This window comes from Dendropsophus ebraccatus, chromosome 5 (assembly GCF_027789765.1).
Source record: "Dendropsophus ebraccatus isolate aDenEbr1 chromosome 5, aDenEbr1.pat, whole genome shotgun sequence".
NCBI lineage: Eukaryota > Metazoa > Chordata > Amphibia > Anura > Hylidae > Dendropsophus > Dendropsophus ebraccatus.
Window position 1 is genome coordinate 80,917,840 of NC_091458.1, and position 23,429 is coordinate 80,941,268.

The following is a 23,429-nucleotide window of genomic DNA, read 5'->3' on the forward strand; positions in this document are numbered from 1 at the left end:
TAAGTCAGTGTAATGACATGGGAAAAACCGAGGCCAGCTTTCCATCCACACTCAGCTGTTTTGGAGTGTTGCCCCTCATCAGTGTGAAACAGGATTCTGGCTAGATGGGAGCAATACCTAGAAGAGCCATACATGAAACAGATCACTGATCTCAGGGAGACCAGCCAAAGATAAAACTGTTGGCTGCAAGTTAAAGCGCTCAATACAGTGAAATCCTAGGTGCATTGCTCCATGCAATATATAAATAATAAGCCTGTGGAGCCTCTGTGCAGTTGTGACTGGCAGGCCTCCCTGCCAGTCAGTAGGCTTTTACACAGATGTCTTTGTTTGGAGATCAGGGGGCTGGTCCAGTCACATTTTGGACCAGACCCCTGACCTCCTATATAATATCCTGAGTCTGTTAACCCTTTGGTGGCTGCACTAACCAAAGAAGCAATTGCAAAAACTATACATAAGTAGATAAAGTATATAATTCTTTATTTAGACCAATAATTCAATACATGATACAAACATGGGATAAGAGATACACAAAAGTGTATAACTGGAGAGAGGGATGGATGTCAGTGAGGTATATATGTGACTGTGTAAACAGATAAATGTAAATGCAAGTGCTTAAATTAGCATTCTAAAAAGAAACACCCTGTCTAAGGCATGGATAATAAATATATAATAAAAGACCTCCTGTGCATGCTGGGCCAGTGCACTGAGCAATGATCACTTGTGTGTGGTCAGTGGGAAAAAAATGACTAACCACTCAAATGCCCAACAAAAATTAATTAATGGAAGCCCAAAAATAAAAGAAAAAAGGAGGAACAAAAAACGGCCAAACACAAAAGGGGGGGGGGGGGGGGGTGAACACCACCTACCACACTGATATCTTACTGCTCTCCAGCATAAACAGCCCGACGTACGTTTTGCTCACTTAATCAGCTCCTGAAATTTGAAATTTTTGGAATCCAGTGAGTTTTGAACAATTTTATCAACTCAGTGGGATGGATTGGTCTTAAAGGTAATCTATCACTAGGTCTGGGCATACTAACCTGCTGGTATGTGAAGAAGCTTAGGACACCCTGATCAAAAGGCTTTTTTACTTTCTCAATTTATTATGCCATTCCCAAGATATTGGCAAAAATACGATTCTGTAAATAAGGCTGTTCTCTGTTCGTCTGTCAGGCAGCTCCACAAGAAATGCCCCTTTTTGAACATTCATTCTTGCCCCTCTAATAACATTGCAACAGTCAGCTCTGTAGTCTTGTGCAGTCATCTCTCTTGCACAATGGCCTCAGAGTACTACAGTGCAAGAGTTGAGACCTCAAAGCAGATTGCTGCAATGTTAGCAGATTGTTTGTGAAGCTGCAAAGCAAATTCAACACTGAGTAGAGTACAAAAATTCCACAAACCTTAAAGGAGAAGTCCGGCCAAAATTAATTTTTGATATGTTGTTACTTATGAAAAGTTATACAAATTTCTAATGTACATTAATTATGGGAAATGCACATATAGGGCTATTTCCCTTAATTTAGTAGATCAGGAAGTGTTAGAAATATCTCTGAAGAAGTGACGTCACGACCCAGGGTGTAATTCCTATGGAGTGTCCAGCAGGGGGCGCTCTCTATATAGAAGTCTATGGGACTTTATTGTTTCTATGGGTTTCTATGTAATGTAATGTAATGTAGTGTACAGTGCTTTATTGAATGAATACATCTATGGAATACTTTGGGGAGCAAGTGTCCTTGCTCCCCAAAGTATTGCATAAATGTATTCATTCAATACACAGTAAGCCCGCCGATCCGCCGCATTCCCGCCGATCCGCCACACGCTGATCCGCCGCATTCCCGCCGATCCGGACCATATACATTGAACTACAGCTCCCATCATCTGCTTCTAGTATAAACAGGTGATGGGAGCTGTAGTTGGGTAAGGGATATGACATGCCGCCGGGCGCAGGGGGGAGCCGCTCAGTACACAGCAGCTCTCCCCCCTCCTCCTCCTCCTTCCGTGATAACTTCCGCCTATACCAATGCTGAGTCCCTGCCTGGCCGCCGCTCTCCGCTCACATATACCGGCTCCCGGCATCAGCGCGGACACCAGGATGCATCGGGAGCCGGTATGTATGGGGGGGAGAGCGGAGAGCGGCGGCCAGGCAGGGACTCAGCATTGGTATAGGCGGAAGTTATCACGGAAGGAGGAGGAGGAGGGGGGAGCGCTCCTGTGTACTGAGCGGCTCCCCCCTGCGCCCGGCGGCATGTCATATCCATTACCCAGCTACAGCTCCCATCACCTGTTCATACTATAAGCAGATGATGGGAGCTGTAGTTCAATGTATATGGTCCGGATCGGCGGGAATGCGGCGGATCAGCGTGTGGCGGATCGGCGGGAATGCGGCGGAAATGCGGCGGATCGGCGGGCTTACTGTGTATTGAATGTATTGAATGAATACATTTATGCAATACTTTGGGGAGCAAGGACACTTGCTCCCCAAAGTATTCCATAGATGTATTCATTCAATAAAGCACTGTACACTACATTACATTACATTACATAGAAACCCATAGAAACAATAAAGTCCCATAGACTTCTATATAGAGAGCGCCCCCTGCTGGACACTCCATAGGAATTACACCCTGGGTCGTGACGTCACTTCTTCAGAGATATTTCTAACACTTCCTGATCTACTAAATTAAGGGAAATAGCTCTATATGTGCATTTCCCATAATTAATGTACATTAGAAATTTGTATAACTTTTCATAAGTAACAACATATCAAAAATTAATTTTGGCCGGACTTCTCCTTTAAAGCGAATCTGTAGGACTCAAATGACCCCCCACCCACCCACAAAACCGCCAGAACCATTCTGTTGTCTTCATTACGGCATGTCCGGACCCTTCCTCTGTCTGTCTCCTGGGGCAGTGTTGGGGCTAAAAACAACTTTTATTTTGGTGGCGCTGTGTCAGTGAGGAAAGGCCTAGACCATTCATGCCCTAAGCCTGCAGCACCTTCCTCACAGTCTTGCTGTTTTGTCAGCATGCTCCTGGGCATTTTTGTCAGGCCTTGGGCATGATTGCTCTGGGCCCTGCCTCATTGACACGGCCCAATGAAGTTGTTTTTAGCTAGAATACTGGCTCCAGCAGACAGACAGACCATGGTACCAGGCATGCAGTAATGAAGGATATAAGATAATAGTACCGGCAGTTTGGGAGGGGGTGTCTGTTAGAACAGATTCACTTTAAATGGTATGGTCTAAAACAGTGCTTCTCAATTCCAGTCCTCGGGCCTCACCAACTGGTCATGTTTTGAGGATTTCCCATACAAATGACACATGTGCTAGTACCTGATGCACTGACTAGAATTATATCACCTGTGAAATACTAAAGAAATCCTCAAAACAAGACCTGTTGGTGAGGCCTGAGGACTGGAATTGAGAAGCACTGGTCTAAAAAACACATATGTGTATACGTTTAATTAGGGAGGGGAGAAGACATTGATGAAAGGAGGTGGGAAAAGATCAGCAACTTAGTTTACCCTGTCGGTCCATAAAATAGAGTTAGCCAGTCTGCTCTGGCTAAAGTTGTGGGCACACAAAAGACTTATTGTCCTATTTTAGTACAGTAGAGTTGTGTGATGGCAGTTTAAAGGGGCAGTTTTTTTGTTTTTTTTTTAGGGGGGTGTTCTACTAACCATCCTGAAACCCTGGAATCCCTATGTCTTTTACTACTTTGTTTGAGGAAAAAAATTTCCGCTATTGAAAGCTAATCCAATTACATTATATAGCAGTAAAGAAATAGTACTTTAGGTGGTAAATCAGGCAAATGCTTATACTACAGATGCATGACTTATTTCAGTCTTTACTTCTAGCCTGCATTTGCTGCCAGTTTTTATTAGATTTTCTTACATTATGTCCTATTTATTCTCCATGTAAATCAATATAAGCACTCTTTCTACTTTATTAAAAAGAATAAAACCCCACAAATGCAAAATCGATAAAGCAAAACAATGGAACTAACCATGAACATCATCATAAAATGTAAATAAATATGATCAAGTTGAATTGAAAGAATCCAAGCTGCAATAGGCAAGGTAATCACAGAGCACATTTGTCTCCTTTTATTTCAGCAAGTACCTAATAAATGGTAACATGCCTGATCTGTGTTAGATATGCCATAAATTTGAATGTGATCATTTAAAACCTTGAAAAATAATACTGGAAGGAAATCCAGGAAAAAGTACCAGTCATAAATACAAATGCTAGTCATTCCATCTCACGTCTAAACTGAAGTCTTATTAGCATTTGGGCTGTCAGTTTATATTGAATTAAATAAGAATACACTTCAAAGGTAATGAATATTTCTTTTCATATGCACTCCCAGAGCAAAATATCATTCTGCTTTTGTGCAGAAAGACAAATGGGAGTTGTTATTATTTGTTGTTCAGAATAAAGCAAACTGCTTCTCACATGCTCAGCTGTAAATAAATTGATTAAAATATAATAACAGTGTACTACCTCCATATACTTGGTGTATATTTCATCATTCTGATGCCTACTTGACATTTTATGCTTTCTGGAAAAATACAGTTATGTTTAGAAATTTAATATTAGAAAATCTAACATCTTAATGCTTTTTATCACAAGACTAAAGAGGGGAATTTTATACTATTCCCATCCTATAAAAAAAATAATTTGCCCCATATATACAGTTTGGGTAGACTAAAGGTAATCCTCTTTTGTTTACTGCCATTATATTTGAGCCATGGAAAATTGGCACACATTGGGGTGCTCAATGGTGCGTTTACACAGAAAGATTATCTGACAGATTATCTGCCAAAGATTTGAAGCCAAAGCCAGGAGTGGATTTGAAAAGAGGAGAAATCTCAGGCTTTCCTTTATGACCTGATCTCTGTTTATAGTCTGTTCCTGGTTTTGGCTTCAAATCTTTGGCAGATAATCTGTCAGATAATCTTTCTGTGTAAACGCACCATAATGCTGGGTTTACACGAAACGATAATTGGCCCGATCGTACGATTAACGATGTTGGAGTAACAATTTTTTTTTTCATAGCGATCAGCGTTTAGACGGTACGATATGTCGTACGGAAAATTTTTTGCGATCGTGCGGATGAGCAGGGGGCCGGGCTGCGGATGAGCGGGGGGCTGGGCTGCGAGCGGGGGAGCCGGGCTGCAAGCGGCGGGCGACCGGACTTTCACGCGACGACTGTTTACACGGAACGATCGGCGAATTTTTTGCGAACGACGAACGGCAATTTAAGAACAAGATAAAAGATCAAAATGAACGATTTTTCGCTCGTTGTTCGATCGTTTGTTGTGTTTACACGTACGATTATCGTTCGAATTCGATCGTTATCGTGCAAATTTAAACCCAGCATTAGGGTCCATTTACACAGAAAGATTATCTGACAGATTATCTGCCAAAGATTTGTAGCCAAAGCCAGGAACAGACTATAAACAGGGATCAGGTCACATAGGAAATACTGAGTTTTCTCCTCTTTTCAAATCCATTCCTGGCTTTGGCTTCAGATCTTTGGCAGATAATCTCTCAGATAATCTTTCTGTGTAAATGGACCCTAATGCTGGGTTTACACGGAACGATTATCGATCGAATTCGAACAATAATCGTACGTGTAAACGCAGCGAACGATTGAACGACGAGCGAGAAATCGTTCATTTTGATCTTTTAACTTGTTCTTAAATCGTTGTTCGTTGTTCGCAAAAAATTCGCCGACCGTTCCGTGTAAACAGTCGTCGCGCGAAAGTCCGGCTGCTGGCCACCTGCAGCGTGGCACCCCGCCTGCAGCCCGGCCCCCTGCTCATCTGCAGCCTGGCCCCCTGCTCATCCGCAGCCCCCTGCGCCGGCTCGATCGCCACCCCGCTGCCCCGATCGCCGCCGCTCTGATCGCCACCCCCACCGCTGCCGCTCCGATCACCACCCCCGCTCCGATCGCCCGCCCCCCGGCCGCCTCTCCGATCGCCCCCGCGGCCCCGGCCATGAGCATACCTTACCTGCTCCGCGTAGCAGGTGTTCGAAATCCCCGGCTCCCCTCTTCAGTGCACTGATTGGCTGAAGAGGGGAGCTGGGAATTTCAAACGGCTCCTCTTCAGCCAATCAGTGCTCCTCTTCAGCACTGATTGGCTGAAGAGGAGCCGGGCTGGGAGTTGGGTCGTGACATCATCATTTTATCCAGGAAGTAAAGCCTTGATGCAGTAGTAAGTGCAGAGAAAAAAGCATTTTATAAGCATTTCCTGTAATAAATGTACTGTATATTGGTGATTCGTATAACTTTTGGGGGGCAATACAATAGTTTAATAAAAAAATTCACCAGACTTCTCCTTAAAACGCTGTTGTCAGTTCTGACAACTGCATTTAAACATTACAAATACCTGTCATTAGTGGTCCGGTGGCCAGCTGTGATCACCTGAAGGCGATCAGTTGTAAAGGCAGCCCCAAGGCTTCTGCTAGGCTTTGGTTGCTGCGGTGGCTCGGTGATTGCTTTTTGCATGGATCATGCATGAATCTCTATGAGCAATCAATTTTTTTTTTTACACACTTTGTTGTCCCTCTAGGGGAATTGCTTGTAGAAGTCCCCTAGAGGGACAACAAAGTGTGTAAAAAAAAAAATTAATGTATAAATAACCTATTCAACAATAAAAGTTTAAATCACCCCCATTTTCAAATTTTTTTAATAAAAAAAGTAAATAAAAAAATAAACATTTTTGTATTACGCCATGCAGAATCCCCCAAACTATTAAATTCTTGCATTCTTAGGCTGGGTTCACACTATGTATATTTGAGGCTGTATTTGTGAGGCTGTATAGCAACCAAAACCAGGAGTGGATTGAAAACACAGAAAGGCTATGTTTACATAATGTTGTAATTGAGTGGATGGCCATCATTTAATGGCAAATTTTTGCTGTTATTTTAAAACAACGGCTGTTATATTGAAATAATGGCAGTTATTTACCGTTATATAGCGGCCATCCACTCAATTTCAACATTGTGTGAACAGAGCCTTTCTGTGTTTTCAATCCACTCCTGGTTTTGGTTGCTATGAGGACCTGACTTGAGGACCAAATACTGCCTGAAGTATACAGTGTGTGAACCCAGCCTTAAAGCGTAACTGTCATATTTTTTTTATTTGCAGAAATCAGTAGTATAAGCGATTTTAAGAAACTCTGTAATAGGTTTCATCAGCCAAAAAAGCCTCCTTCTGTACTCAAGAAGCAATCTCCCAGCCTCCCCCCCTGACTTCTTATCTGTGCATTATCAGGCAAACACGTCTTCATTACAGAGAAGCCAGTGAAGACGGGCTCTGCTCTCTATTGTAAGCCTATGAAGGGGGGAGGGGCTGAGGGAGATGAGGGAGCAGGAAGAGGTGACATGAAGGTCAGCTGTTTGCAGACTCTCTGGGCACCTAAAACGCTAAATTCAGGTGTCAGAAAGGTCAGTGCTCATCTATGAACTTACTGAGAGAAGATTGTAGGGTGTTGTGCTGTGCTGGACTGCTCCGTGCTCAGTCACTCCTAACATCCCCTCTCCATAGCCACATAATGGACACAGAAATCCTGCTTCATTTGATGTGAGGGGGGAGGCTGGGAGATTGCTTTTTCAGTACAGAAGGAAACTCTTTTAGTACATAAAACCTATTACAGAGTTTCTTAAAATCGCTTGTACTATAGATATTTATTGTTTTCAGAAAAATGACCCTGAAATGACAATTACGCTTTAACCCTTAGACGACCCAGGGCGTATAGTTACGCCATGGAAGTCTGTCCCCAGACGACCTAGGGCGTAACTGTACGCCCTGGGTGTTTCTCACGCTATGAAGCGTGCTCCGGAGCGGAGCGCGCTTCATAGCAGGTGGGGGCCGGCTGCAATCAGCAGCCGGGACCTCACCGGCAATGACACGCTGCAGCGATCGCGCTGCCGCGTGTCATTAACTCCTTAAACGCCGCGATCGCGGCGCGACCGCGGCGTTTAAGTGTAAGTGACAGGGGGAGTCCCCTGTCACTTACCGATCGGGACCCCCGCAGTGTGACTGCGGGGGTCCCGATCGGTAAAACGGGCCGCTGGAGGTCTCTCACCTGCCTCCGTGCGGTCCGATCGGCGATCTGCTACTCTAAGCCTGCACAGGCAGGCTCAATGAGCAGAGCGCCGATAACACTGATGAATGCTATGCCTATGGCATAGCATTCATCAGTGTAAAAATCCAAGTAGTGAATATAAAAGTCCCCCAAAGGGACTTCAAATGTGTAAAAAAAAAAAAGTTAAAAACACTAACACACTACCCCAAAACCCCTCCCCCAATAAAAGTCTAAATCACCCCCCTTTCCCATTATATAAATAAAACATATAAAAATACATAAACAAATAAACATATAATATACCGTAGCATGCGTAATTGTCCAATCTATTAAAATATAACAAGCGTCATTGCGAACGGTAAACGGTGTACACGAAAAGAGGGAAAAAAGTGCGCGGATTACCGATTTTATGTTACATTATGTATATAAAAAACTTAATAAAAAGTGATCAAAACGTCCGATCTTCACAAATATGGTATTAATAAAAACTAGAGATCATGGCGAAAAAAATGACACCCCATACAGCCCCGTAGGTGAAAAAATAAAACCGTTATAAGCGTCACAATAGTCCCATTTTATTTATAATTAATTGCCAAAAAAAAGGATTTCATTTAAAAAAAATATATAACATTAGAGAATCTGCGTAAACCTGCATATGGTTGTGTTCGTACTGACCTATAGAATAATGGTATCATGTCGCTTTTACCATATAGTGCATTACGTAGACACAGGAACCCCCCAAACGTTACCATATTGCATTCTTTTTTGCGATTTCACCAATTTATATCTTCATAAATAATATTTGGAATTCCATCATACGTGTTATGGTAAAATGAAAGACGCCATTACAAAGTACAACTATTCCTGTAACAAATAAGCCCTTACATGGCCTGTAGATAAAAAACTGAAAGTGCTGGAGCTCTTAGAAGGGGAGGAGGGAAAAACGGAAACACTAAGATCAAAATTTGCGCGGTCCACTGGGTCATTTTGGGCCTGGTCCTCAAAGGGTTAATCTCTGAGGTAAACAATGTAAGCGCAAAGATTGCCAAAGTGCAAAATAGTTAAATGTTAGTCACATCACATACCAGAAAAAAATTAATAAAAAGTCACATATATGCAAGTGTGGTACTAATAAAAACCACAGGTCATGGCACAAAAATGAGCCCTTACACAGCCCCATAGACCAATAAATAAAAACTTTTAACATTTGAACGTTTTAACATTTTTTTCATGTTTTCATCTTGTAAAAATAGTATAATAAAATAATACTCATTTGAGGGATATAGTAACAAGTTTAACCACATTAAACACAATAAACACCATTAAAGTGATGCCACCCTAAAATTTAAAGATTATATCAATATATATATATATATATATATATATATATATATATATATATATCCCCTTTTTCCCAGTTATATTTTATGGAGGAATAAAGAGTGTCATTACATAATACAATTGGTGTCTCAAAATAAAAAGACCTCATATGAGTCTGTAGATGAATAAATGAAAGAGCTATGGCTTTTTAAACAAGATAAGGGAAAAATGAGCGTGCGGAAATGATAATTGGCTTGGTGATTAAGGGGTTAATGATCTAAAGTAGACATAATTAGTAAATGACTCCAGTTCACTATACCCCTCAAGACAATTGATTATTTCCTGCATATTATATTGAAATGTGACCATTTAAACATTTACCGGGAAAAGACTAATGGGTGTCAGCCAATCATTTTGGTATCCTCTATACAAAAATGTATTGAACATGATTTTCCTTCAATAAATATTTACAAGGAAGGGACTTCTAGCATGGTTAGACTAAAAAACTAATAATTGTCATGATAAATGTGTTTTACAGATACATTTATTCAAACCGTCCTTTGTTTCAGTCAAAGAGAACCAATCACCAAGATTTAGTGTCATGAGGTGAAATAATGTGGTTATAAAGCATTCTGAGGCTTTCTTTATCATATAAGCTGATCGTTTTCAATTTTCTCAGTCTTCCTTGAAAATTCTATTCCTCCCTGTGTTGTATGCAAATCAGCTCTAACTAGTCATGTGGGCGGCGTTTCTCCCTTAACTAATCACAGCTCTCGTGCTGAGATCTAGAGGGATCCAGTTACGATACACTATGCAACCCCACACCATAATCCCAGGAGTAGAACCATTGTAACATTCCCATGTGAATTCCTTGTGAATTCATAGTGTTGTTTACAGGGTCTCGAGAATAATCTCCTGCCTGTCACCATATCCAAGATAAAAAAAGAAAAAAACTGACTAATTTCAGTAGAGGATAGACTTTGCCATCATGCTGTGCACCATTAAAGGCTCAGAGAGGAGTGGGTATCAGATCAATGGAACACATGTAGCTGGATATCAGGTTCATAATCCATTGTCTTGCAAGCATCTTCTGATGGTTTGTGTAGACGTTGATCAATGTGCTAAGACTGTCATCCAATTTCACTTGCTGTACAGAATGGTTAACCCCGGGCCATTATGGGGGGGTTAACATGAAGTAATAAGAAGCAGTGATACGGTTAAGTGTATAAGTTTTATGGTATTCTCCCCAGAAGAAGGTAAGGTGATGATTGGGTATTAGTTAGCCAATGGTGAGCTGTATCTGGGGGAGAGGGTTTTGTATCAGGCTGGAATTGGTCAGGTTGTAGCCTGTGAGATGTCGGTATCTGGGGTAGGCCAAATTTGTCATACTCCACATACAGGGTTTTGATAGGAGGGGAACCTAGGGGAAGAACTGAGGGTAGGTGATATAACTTGTGGTTGTGGGGCAAACTGGGTCAGTTTGGCCTTGGAACACAGGAGTTGTTATGAGAGAAAAGTAGTTGCAGCCCTCACTCCTGACCACTTTTTCAAAGGTTCATCTGTCATTAGTAAGTGGTTTTGTGTTTGCAAGTGGGGGATTAGCCGTTTAGAAATACTTAAATGGGCTTGCAGTATTTGGTATTTTGTTATTATTATTATTATTATTATTATTATTATTATTATTGTGGTCTGAGCTTTAAAAGCTAGGCCTTTTGGTTACTGCAGTTTTGAATAAAGAAAGTTATTTATTTGGTTAAAAGATTTTAAATAAAGTTACTGTTAAATGGTGTAAGTATGCTTTATTACTCCATGGATCACTATTCACCATTCTTTTAATCTGGTTTGCCTCTGTGCACCTCTTGCTGTCATCCTAGTTCGTCATTGGTCTCCCAACCATTGGGACATCTCAGCCTGCACGCATAGCAAACTAATGGAGTAATAAACCAAAGACTCTAAGCAGGGCCCGATAATACCTGTAAACCTGTTTCCTGGGCCTATTACACAGCCCGATAATCGTTTGACAAGAGCTGCAAGGACATCGTTAATGATGTCCTTGCAGCCCTTGCTAAACTGGCATACATTACCCATCCACGTTCCAGGGCTGCTCCTGCCGTCCGCTTCTCCTGCCGTCCGCTTCTCCCGCCGTCCGCTTCTCCCGGGGTCCCGTGCGCGCTCTAGCTTCACAGCGGCCTGTCAGCTGGTAGGCCGCTCAGCCAATCACAGGCCGGGACCGCCGCGGCCTGTGATTGGCTGAGTGGCCTATCAGCTAACAGGCCTCTGTGAAGCTAGAGCGCGCGCGGGACCCCGGGAGAAGCGGACGGCAGGAGCAGCCCTGGAACGTGGATGGGTAATGTATATCGTTAGTCGCCGGCCACGCACCGCTATTACACGCAGCAGTGCGCGGTCGGCGCCCGACGAAAATAGGGTCTAACCTATATCAACGATCAGCCGATGATTGTTGTCATCAGCTGATCGTTGCATTTATTACACGGAGCGATAATCGGCCGAATCGGGCCAATTCGTCCGATTATCGTTCCGTGTAATAGTACCCTTAGTTTAAAGAATTTTTTGATGTGTCAAAAATGGCAAATTGACAAACAGAAGGGAACACACATCATACTAAACTTACTTTATCCTATTTCTGAGTTTTCATATGGCTGAAAAAAGTATGTTTTTGACCTGGCTTTTATATGCTACAGACTGGAGCTAGGTACTTGAAAATTTCATCTTAGCGGCACCTGCTACTTTCTCAATTTATCTAACCTTATAGTGTGTCCTTGGTGTCACAATTTCAATGTTGAGTGTGTTATAATGTTGTCAATGAAGCTAGTGTGGGGCCACCCATATATTGCTGGCACAACTCTCCTGTATTGCCGTAATAGATAGAACTGGGTGTGTGCTTTAATAAATGGGAGTTAATAGAAAGATGTCCCAGAATTTAACTTTCTCCATCAAGCAGTGGAGTACAGCATTTTCCCCTAAATACACTAAAAGATCACATCCTAGATCTCAATAAATAAGATTTTTGTTGTAAATCTTCATTCATTTCATAGTGGAATGAGTTAAGAACAATAAAACAAAAAAAATAATCAATATAAATTAAAACCATCCTATGGAGATCTGGATTTTTGAATGATATTTAAAATCAAAGTGGAAAATCAAATTACAGGCTGATTTAACGTCAGTGGAAAAGACAAGAAAAAGAGGCTTAGAAGTTTGTGTGACCCCCTACATGCCTGTATGACCTCGCTACAATGTCTGGGCATGCTTCTGATGAGGCAGCTGATGTTCTTCTGAGGGATCTTCTCCCAGGCCTGAATTTAAGCATCAGTCATACCATCATTGCCTTCATCTTGCAGGAAGGGCTGACACACCAAGCCACGTAAGGCCTAGCATTGTCATGCATTAGAAGGAACCCAGGGCCCACTGCACCTCCAATGTGGTCTCATAGTGGGTCTCAAGATCTCATCCAAGTACCTAATGGCACAGTCAGGGTATTTCTGCCTAGCACATGGAGGGCTGTGTGACCCTCCTAAGAAATGCCTCCCAACACTATTACTGATTCACTGCCAATCCAGTCATGCTGGAGAATCTTGCAAGCATAATAATAATAATAATAATAATAATTTTTATTTATACAGCACCAACAGATTCCATAGCACTTTACAATTCTGAGAGTACATACATAGACAAAAATCAGACATTACAGAGACACACATGTAATTATAAACCATAAATGAGGAATGAAGGCCCTGCTCGGAAGAGCTTACAGACAATGAGAAAAGGATTGGAGACAAAAGGCAGAGGGGCAAAAGTGCTTTGCTGCTACTATGGTCCGGCCATCATTATAAAAAGGACAGTGTAGGTAGAGGTTGGTGAGCCAGTCACCAACCAATGCCTGCATGCTGCAGGTCTAAGTGCTTGACTAGAAAGGCAACCTGATAAGCCTTTTTGAAAAGATGAGTTCTGAGGTCACGTTTAAAGCTTTGGGTGTTGAAAGTGAGTCTGACAGTCTTGGGTAATACTGCAGTTGAGTTGAGATACACTTGAGAACATAGCAGTTGAGTTGAATATGCATAGCAATACACTGGTAGTTAGTTGAGATAGATTTAGCATTAGTTGAGATAGACTGTAGTTGTGTAGTAAGGTTAAGTTAAGCAGTGGCTCTGCTGGGGCTGTTAGAGAAAAGTCCTGAATCCATGGGAAAGGACCTCCACCTACGCTACCATGTGGGCGATAAATGACACATGGAGTATGCCTGATGAAGAAGAGGATGGCCTCCTCAAAGTGAGTATCAGAATGCAAATAAAGAACTTTTTTCACCAGAACGTGGAGTCAGTCTCCAGTAACATTGAAAAAACCCAGTGATCCAGACATTAGACTCCTGGTCCATATTGACTGCGTCAGGAAAGCCACCACTTTTTCTTTGTGCTTATCTTACTGACGGAACTTCTGGTTGAGGTACCGGAAGGTGGCAGGCTGCTCTGAAAAGTGTTGTGCCTGATCCTAATTCAGTACGACCTCATCAGACGAGCATGCATACTGTGTACTCGTGTTTGTGGCTCTCTCGTACAGTGTACAGTGCAGTGTCTATTGCTTTATATATATATATATATATATATATATATATATATATATATATATATATATATATACACACAACACACACTTTTTAGTTAGAACTGGTATAGGTGTTCTTGCAGGTGTGGTGTGAGGAGAACGCTTTTGTGAACAGGAACACATTTACTGTAAAAGTGCAGTACAGGGTATACAGTTATTTCTCTTTTCAGTAAAGGTCAGTAATAAAACTCAATCTCTTGAGCTGGGTAATTGGACTTGACAATACTTGTGGATATAGTCTTAAATACACTGAAGAATACTATTGATTATATATACTTCCTTTTCACAGTTTCTTCCTGGAGGAATAATAGTTTTTAGATATCAGCTTCTCGCTGGTGGAATAATCAGAGATGAGAGAGTAGTGAAATATTCGACTTTCGAGAATTCTAATCGAATAGGCACCGAGATTCGACTATTCGAACGAATATTCGATCCCATTAAAGTCTATGGGGAAAAAATTCTCAGCACTTGGAAATCAAAATTCGACCACTTGGAGGTCAACAAGTCCCCCATGAAACCTCCCTAAACAATGCGAACACCTCTGGAATGACACTGGGACAATAGGGGGAGCTTGCCTGGGTGCACCCAACACCCCAAAATTGCTGTATAATGCCACTTTCCAAAGTTGCAAAGGAAAAATATTTGTGAACGCTTTATGGCAATGTTCACACATTTTGTTCGTATTTCTTGCGCAGCATTACATACATGATTCCAATGTGCGTCTGTAGAGCGTCATGGTATTCGCGCGTATCACGCATCATGCTGTACGAACGTTACTGGAACAGTATGTATGACGTGCCTTTTTGTGGGCTACTGGAACAATATGTATCACGTGCCTTTTACTGGGCTACTAACACAATAGGTATTACTTGCCTTTTACTGGGCAACTGGCACAATAAGGTATCACGTGCCTTTTACTGGGCAACTGGCACAATAGGTATCACTTGCCTTTTACTGGGCAACTGGCACAATAGGTATCACATGCCTTTTACTGGGCTACTTTGACAATAGATATAGGGTTAACGTGCCCTTAGTGGGCTAAAACAGGGACACTATAAGTCACTTATACACACAGGGTATTGGAATGAATACAGCTGATGCTGCTGTTATATCATCTATTTCTTAGCACTGAGAATAGGGATGGTCCGAACCGAGTTCGGTTTGGGTTCGTTCGAACCCGAACTCACTGTAACGATTCCCGCTGTCTGCCCGCTACGTGGAGAGGGTGGATACAGAGGGAGGACCGCCTGGAAAACTGGGATACAGCCATAGCCATAGGCTGCATCCAAGTTTTTAAGGCGGTCCTCCCGCTGTATTCACCCGCTCCACGGAGCGGGCAGACAGCGGGAATCTGATGCCGAGCAATCAGGTTCATACGAACCCGAACCTCGGCAGTTTCGGACCATCCCTAACTGAGAAGTGCTTTGGATGCAGACTCCAAAGATGACTTTTTGCTGGATATTAGCCCTGAAAAGGACTTTTGGGTTCAGTAGTAAGCCTGCCTAACCAAAACGCTATTAAAACCTATCTCTCCCTGCTCAAAGAACTCTCCCTGACTAGGTAAAAAGCGCATCTGTAGTCGAGAGGCGGAAGTCAAGTCTTAAATATTCGAGGTCATGTGGTTCAGCCAATGAGGGTAGACGCCATTTTCATGCATGGTGATTAGATTAAAAATAGCGCCAAGTGCAAAGGGAGGGCTTTCGAATGTTTGACGCGTATTCGACACACTACTCGATTGTATTCGAATCTTTCAAATACCGCAATATTCAATCGAATACCTACTCGATCAAATCATATTCGCTCATCTCTAGGAATAATATTTTTTAGCACTTGACAAGTCTCTGGGTTACTAATGTGAACTCAGTTTGGAAAGCTGGCTTGAAGAAGAAAGCAGTAGACTGAGGGTTACTTCAGGGTTATTGGGATCCCCACCTAGACCCTAAGGTACTCAGCTGTGGGGGATTTTAAATAAAGAGTACCTACACCCACGGGTATGAAATTCCGCGTAATGCTGTCTATGGGCAAAGAGAGACATAGAAATAGGAACGTAGGCCCTACCTTGTGGGCAGAGCTGACCGTCGGGGGGACCCCTAAGAAAACCTAGCTAGAGCATTGGAGTATTTCGGCTGTCTGTGCTTACCTAGCCCCAGACTGGAGATCCTGTTTTAGTTATCAGGATAAGGAGAGAATACCGACCCAGTGTAGGTAGAATTGACCCATTTTAGCCCCTGTTCACCTCGGCCTCATCTGGAAAGCTTTAACGCTGGCCTGTGATTAGTGGGATGTGTAAGGGATACAACAGTAGCATAGACACGGATAATAATACATTTAGGCAGTTAGACAGTTAACCCTTTGTAAACAAGCTCCTTCAACTGTGCCATACAACACAAAACACAGTGACATCTAGTGGTCAGAGTGCAAAATACATCTTCAATCTTTCAGCATTTGACATACATAAAGTTACCAAGCGACACACACTTAACAGCAGTGGAACACCCGCTCTGGGACATTATATAAGCATGTTGTCTTTATTATTTTTACTGGCCCAGCATAGAAGTAGTTAAAGAAAGTCACCACTACATTCTTGCAGTGAAATAAAAATCTGTTGCGAGGATACAGGGATAGAGACTCTAATGGTAACAAGTATTGCAGTGGATTTGCTGTGATATGCTCAGTGTGAAATCTGCTGTGAAATCATTGCACGTGAATCTACCCTTAGGAAATATTGTGTTTTATTGTTAACTAGAAAATGTACCCGACGCTGTCCGGGTATAAAGTGTCAGTGTGTTAATTAGATTTGCTCTAAGGTGCCCAGGAGGCCAAGCTAAAGGTATCGTTTCATCGGAGTTAATCAGTGCAATTAGTGTATACCTGTAGTGCATAGTTGGAGGGGTTCTGTATACCCACAATGTATAGTTTTTAGGGGTCTCGCATATCTGTAGTGCATAGTTGGGGGGGCTGTATACCTATAGTGTATAGTTGGGGGGGTCCTGTATACCTGTAGTGTGTAGTTGGGGGGGCTGTATACTTGTAGTGTATAGTTGAGGGAGGTCCTGTATACCTGCAGTGTACAGTTGGTAAAGGTCCTGTTTACCTGTACTGTATAGTTCGGGGGTCCTGTATACCTGTAGTATATAGTTGGTGCTGTATACCTGTAATGTATAGTTGGTGGAGGTCTTGTATACCTGTAGTTTATAGTTTGAGGGTCCTGGATACCTGTAGTGTATAATTGGTGGAGGTCTTGTATACCTGTAGTATATAGTTTGGGGGTCCTGTATACCTGTAGTGCATAGTTTGAGGGTCCTGTATAACTGTAGTATAGAGTTGGTGGAGGTCCTGTATACCTGTAGTGTATAGTTTGGGGTCCTATATACCTGTAGTATATAGTTGGTGGAGTTCCTGTATACCTGTAGTGTATAGTTTTGGGGTCCTGTATACCTGTAGTGTATAGTTTGAGGTCCTGTATACCTGTAGTATAGAGTTGGTGGAGGTCCTGTATACCTGTAGTGTATAGTTTTGGGGTCCTGTATACCTGTAGTGTAAAGTTTGGGGTCATGTATACCTGTAGTATATAGTTGGTGGAGGTCCCGTGCACCTGTAGTGTATAGTTTTGGGGTCCTGTATACCTGTAGCATCCTGTATACCTGCAGGATCGTATTTACCATTAGGCACCCATGGTCTGGTGCGTAGGGTAGCACCTTGCAGAGGGGCAGTACCCTCCCGTTCAGACTTGCCAGGAAATCTGGTGTCTTTTCGAGGGGGGTATGGCGGTATTGGTCAGGTCTGGTATAGCGGTGTTATCCAGTCACAGTATGGCGGTATTGGTCAGGTCTGATATGGCAGTGTTATTCAGTCACAGTGTGTCGGTATTGGTTATGTCTGGTATGGCGGTGTTATCCAGTCACAGTATGGCGGTATTGGTCAGGTCTGGTGTGGCTGTGTTCTCCAGTCACAGTGTGGCAGTATTGGTCAGGTCTGGTATAGTGGTGTTATCCAGTCACAGTATGGCGGTATTGGTCAGGTGTAGTATGGCAGTGTTATCCAGTCACAGTATGGCAGTATTGGTCAGGTCTGGTATGGCAGTGTTATCCAGTCATAGTATGGCGGTATTGGTCAGGTCTGGTATGGCAGTGTTATCCAGTCACAGTATGGCGGTATTGGTCAGGTCTGGTATGACAGTGTTATCCAGTTACAGTATGGCGGTATTGGTCAGGTCTGGTATAGCAGTTTTTTCCAGTCATAGTATGGTGGTATTGGTCAGGTGTGTTATGACAGTGTTACTCAGTCACAGTATGGTAGTACTGGTCAGGTCTGGTGTGGCGGTGTTATCCAGTCACAGTATGGCGGTATTGGTCAGGTCTGATATGACGGTGTTATCCAGTCACAGTATGGCGGTATTGGTCAGGTCTGATATGATGGTGTTATCCAGTCACAGTATGGTGGTATTGGTCAGGTCTGGTATGACAGTGTTATCCAGTCACAGTTTGGTGGTATTGGTCAGGCCTGGTGTGGTGGTGTTATCTAGTCATAGTATGGCGGTATTGGTCAGGTCTGGTATGACAGTGTTATCCAGCACAGTATGGCGGTATTGATCAGGTCTGGTGTGGCAGTGTTACCCAGTCACAGTTTGGTATACCTGTAGTGCCCTGTATATAAATGTACTGTATAGATGGAGTAGGGGGTCTACCAGTTATTACTGTGGATGTTGTGAGGCAGCTGCCCTAGCAACCATTGCTCCCTGTGAAAATGAAAGCAGTAATCCTATTGGTTGCTAAGGCTTTAAACTGCCGTTTACTGCTGGAGACATGCAGCTAATTATAACACCTGTGTTTGCAGTGAGGAGATTTTCCCATTTATCTCTATGGGGCGTTGCTCTTCCCCCTCACCCTCTTCTCCTGTACATCTCTTGGGGACGGGACCTTAGCAATAACCTTCCTGGGCACCCTATGTATCTGTGTGCTAAATTTGGGGTCAAACGGTTCAGGCGTTTGGAAGTCTATTTGGGACAGACAGACAGACTTTCATTTTTATGATATAGATTGATTAAAAGTGAATGTACACTGCTATAGTGAGAGTATATGGTGGTATTCTGTTGAATTATTATATACCAGGAGGCCCCAATTGCCAAGATAGGTACAGATTCCAGACAGGGAGACCTGCATTTATTAAAAATGTATAATATACAGTGGTGCCTTGGATTACAAGCATAATTCGTTCCGGGACCGTTCTTGTAATCCAAATTCACTCGTAAACCAAAGCAAAGTTTACCATAAGAAATCATTAAAATGTAGACAATTGGTTCCACACCCCCCAAAAAGTTTTTTTGTTCTGAATAACATGTAAAACTAATGAAACAAACATTTAGAAACAGCTGAATATGTTATAATAAGTTACCGTACAGCATAGCAACCAGCTTGTGGTGTATAGTAAGGGCATAAACCTGAAAAATAACAGTAGCAGTTTGTAGATCCAGGATGGAACTGCAGATCCCCATAATGCAGTAGCGTAGTACAACAGGCTACAATAGAGAAGCAGGGCTGCTGTCAGAGGTCTGTGTGGTCACATGTTAGCAATGAGGAAGGGGTGTGTGTTCAGCATGGACCAAATCAGGAAGTGAGAATCACAGAGCTGTGAAGGAGGACAGTAAAAAAACCTTCTCTATACAGCAGTATGAATGGCTGAGTGTAAGTGCAGGCACATTATAGCAGCAGCAGTATGTATAGCTGAGTGTAAGTGCAGGCACATTATAGCAGCAGTGTATAGCTTAGTGTATGTAACAGCCGCGGCCGTGTCACGTACCTCTTCCCGTGGCCGCGTTGTCTTCCCTGGCGGCAGCCAAGCTCGTTCCCCTGGCTGCACATGGTCCCGGACGTCCCCAGTCTGCTCCTCCTTCCGCATGGTCCGGCGTGTGCATCCCCCTCTCCTAGGGAGCGCGCGCCGGCTCTGCTTAAACTTAAAGGGCCAGTGCATCCCTAATTGGGTGTGCACATAATCACCTGCCTATAAAGCTACACCTGTGCTCACATTCCCTGTTGGAGCCTCTACATGCTTCCTAGTGTGTTCAGTCCCAGCTGCCTGTTGTTCCTGTCCGTTGTTCCTGCCCGTTGTTTCTGCCACCTGCGGTTCCACTCGTCACTGTTATCCGTGTGTCCAGCTGCCTACCTGCCTGTCGGCCTGCTTGCCTACTGTTCCTGCTACACCTTGTCCGTCGTCACTAGCAAGCCAAGCCAGGGGTATGGACCTGGGGGTCGCCTGACGCAGCAAGTCCATCCTGCCTTGCGGTGAGCTCTGGTGAAGACCAGCGGCCCCTTAGACTCTGCTCCTTGGTGCGGCTTACGCCATCGCTAGTGACGGTCCAGTGGATCCACGGCTCCAGTCGTTACAGTGTAAGTGCAGGCACATTATAGCAGGAATGGAGAGGATGGTAACCCAGGGCCTGACACAGACTGCAGGGAGCATGAAGGAATGAGCAGGGCAGGTGTGGGCACATACATGGAGCACTCTGGGGAGAGAAGGGTTACAGCTATAGAGAGACTACCTCCACAGTCCTGTCCCCTGATACAAGCCCCAGCCTGAAGTAGATCTGCCGTGATTTGGAAGGTGAGGGAGACTTCCTGGGTCAGAGTACAGGGCTGTAGACCACCCTATGCAGACCATGCCCCTCCCCCACTCGCCCTCCAACCCAGTACAGGGAGCTTTTAAACCAAGTAACAATTTTAAAAAACTGTGAGCGCTTCTTGCAAAACACTCTCAATCCGAGTTACTCTAAAACCAAGGTACCACTGTATATAGATATGCTGATGTGCTGTAATTATTTGATATGAGGATACCCTACTAAATAATTGTGTCATGACATCCAAAGTGGGGTTAAAATAGATACCCTCCAAGAGTGCTGTCATATTGATTGTCTGCTCTAAATTACAAACTAAAAGTATTAATTTGTGCATGAGAGAATCAAACACTCTGACATGGTTTATGATGAAAGTTGATCTGATTTATTCAGAGATGGCAGGCAGTATATATATCCTGGGTTGGGTGTCCTTTTACTAAGGCTTTTTTCATTATTTCATTGGCTGAGATACGAAAAGAGTTACTTGTGTAGCCTCAGTGTTTACTTACATAAGCTTTAAGGAATGTAAACATCTCTAGGTGTTTACAAGGTCAGTGCCATATTGTAAAGGCTTCACAAAGTATACAAAATATGACATCCTCAACAGAGTAGACAGACTATAATGAGACATTGCTTTCACTATAAAACACCAACCCACTCAACCCTAAGACAATTGCTAGATTAGGGAATGAAATGAGCAGATATTGATCAGTGCGGGCAATAATGGACTACAATTGTCTATTGATCTTTCGATCATGTAAGTACCCAAGTCAGTAGTGGAGGTCAGTAGTAGATATCTGATTCAGGGGGTTTCTTGGAAGTTAATTCTTATGACTCTTGAAGTCAGGATTCTCAGGTAAGCATCTTAAAATTCCATCTAGGTATTTTGTACCTCAAAGTAAACTTTCTTCTGCAACCTCATCATATCTCCACATTCTAAGATGTTTGTAGATCCTATTCTACAGCTCTCTTATTCACACTTAGATTGTCCACACATGAATGTTTATTTTAATAGAGAGAGTGAGAGAAGCTGATTCTAGTCATCTCCGGCAGGGTTTATCTCCCCAGGCAACAAAGATTTTGCCATTGGGCATTGAGAGAGTATGCTCCCATTTTAGCAGATGACATAAAAGCCTTCCACATCTTTGTGATGTGTTATTCCTATACAGTGGAGCTCCATGCTTCACATGCTGAGCAGCACATAACTGTCAGTGATTATCTCATGCGAAACAGCTGCAATGGAGAGAATGTGAGAATGGAGCTCAGGTAACGACAGCTCATCCGAGCTGCTTTATGAAGAATCTCCCAAGGGCCCAGATTTACTAATGTAGAAAACAACAGTTTCTTGTCGTGTTTTGAGCATTTCAAGCATGTTCACGCCTTTCCTGATAGATATATCATTACTTTCTATTGGTTTCTGTTCGAATTTGCATCTACTGTACCTAGATAACCCTGTTTACAAACCCAAAAAGGGGGCATTGTCTTGGTATTTCCTGCATTCACAATACATTTATTATACATTTCCCTGTAGATTCTGACAATTGGTCTTTTTTCACATTAGTGACATGATTGGTGCAGCTTGGTACAAAATGGCATATATTGGTGCAAGTGGATAAGACAATCTTAGTAAATTTGGTTCTGTGTTTTTTTTTTTTTTTTTTTCTGGTTCCAGTAAGAAATCTGAACTTGCACACTATCAGGGTACCCACTGCTTTTGGATCGCAGGGCTGGCTGACACCATGTATAGAATTCCACGCAATTCCTTCACGCTAACCATATCGTACACCACATTTTTCTCAGTTGACATCCCCACCTCAAATCTCCATTGCCATTGTGGTATTTACCACTGACAATAACAGCTGTGACACCTCACATAGACTTTAAAACAGTATATCCGTGTTATAAATATCAACACACGCTTCTGGTTAAAGATCCTGCTGCCATGGCTGTTTTCATCCCAAGTTCCCATTTGCCACTTTAAAAACAGAAGAAAAATACTTACTAAGATCACTCTATAACCTCTGGCCTTTTCCTTTGTTATGTATTTTTCTTCTTTTTTAAAAGTAACTCATGGATTGTGACTCATGGCAATAGAGAATGTGGATGGAAAATTGGTATACAGAATGAAGCAGAAAATAACTTATTTGCCCATACCTTGGAAACAACAAAAGTTTATTTCTATTTTATACTTCTACTTTATACTCTTTTAGTTTATTTTGGAGATGGGTGCCAAGTACCCAATAACCAATATAAATAAAAAGCTGAAATCTGCACCATCAAATCCGTGCGTCAACTTGGCAGCCACTTAAGTACCCTAAAGGGGTTTTCCACACTGTGTGCCAGCTTTAAAAATGTCACTAAGGTAAGAAGCTGGATGGGGAAGCCATACCTTTCTTTCTCGCTCTCCAACACCCATCTGTAATAGGTTCCCTCTGACCTGCAGCGTTGAACATCCTGGTTAGTGGTCAGCGTAAGACATGAATGTCAACTAGTTAGTGGCTAAGGTCTTAATGTGTTAGAGCCACAGGTCACCTTGAGAGGTCGTGTGATGTCCATACCTTGAGAAAGACTTAAGGTGTTTTGCTGATATTGGGGAGAATGGGGGGCTACACAATGTTAGGAAAGTGATACCATATTTTCCGGCGTATAAGATGACCTTTTACCCCCAAAAAATCTACCCAGAAGTCTGGGGTCATCTTATACGTTGGAATGGTTGGCACATACTGTGGGAAAGCCGGTGAGAGTCGGGCGGTGTGGGGGGGGGGGGGTTCCGGCCTCCTGCCT

The 23,429-nt window shown here is 42.8% G+C and overlaps 1 protein-coding gene across 1 annotated transcript in view; it reads right to left on the reverse strand.

Moving 5' to 3' along the window:
* KLF12 (KLF transcription factor 12) overlaps positions 1–23,065 on the reverse strand; it is a 213,265-nt gene extending 190,200 nt beyond the window's left edge. The window contains exon 1 of the mRNA XM_069970616.1: positions 23,035–23,065. Within this exon, the coding sequence (XP_069826717.1) occupies positions 23,035–23,061 (27 nt within the window). The 5' untranslated portion in view covers positions 23,062–23,065. The remainder of the gene's footprint in view (positions 1–23,034) is intronic.
* Between the last annotated feature and the right edge of the window lie 364 nt (positions 23,066–23,429).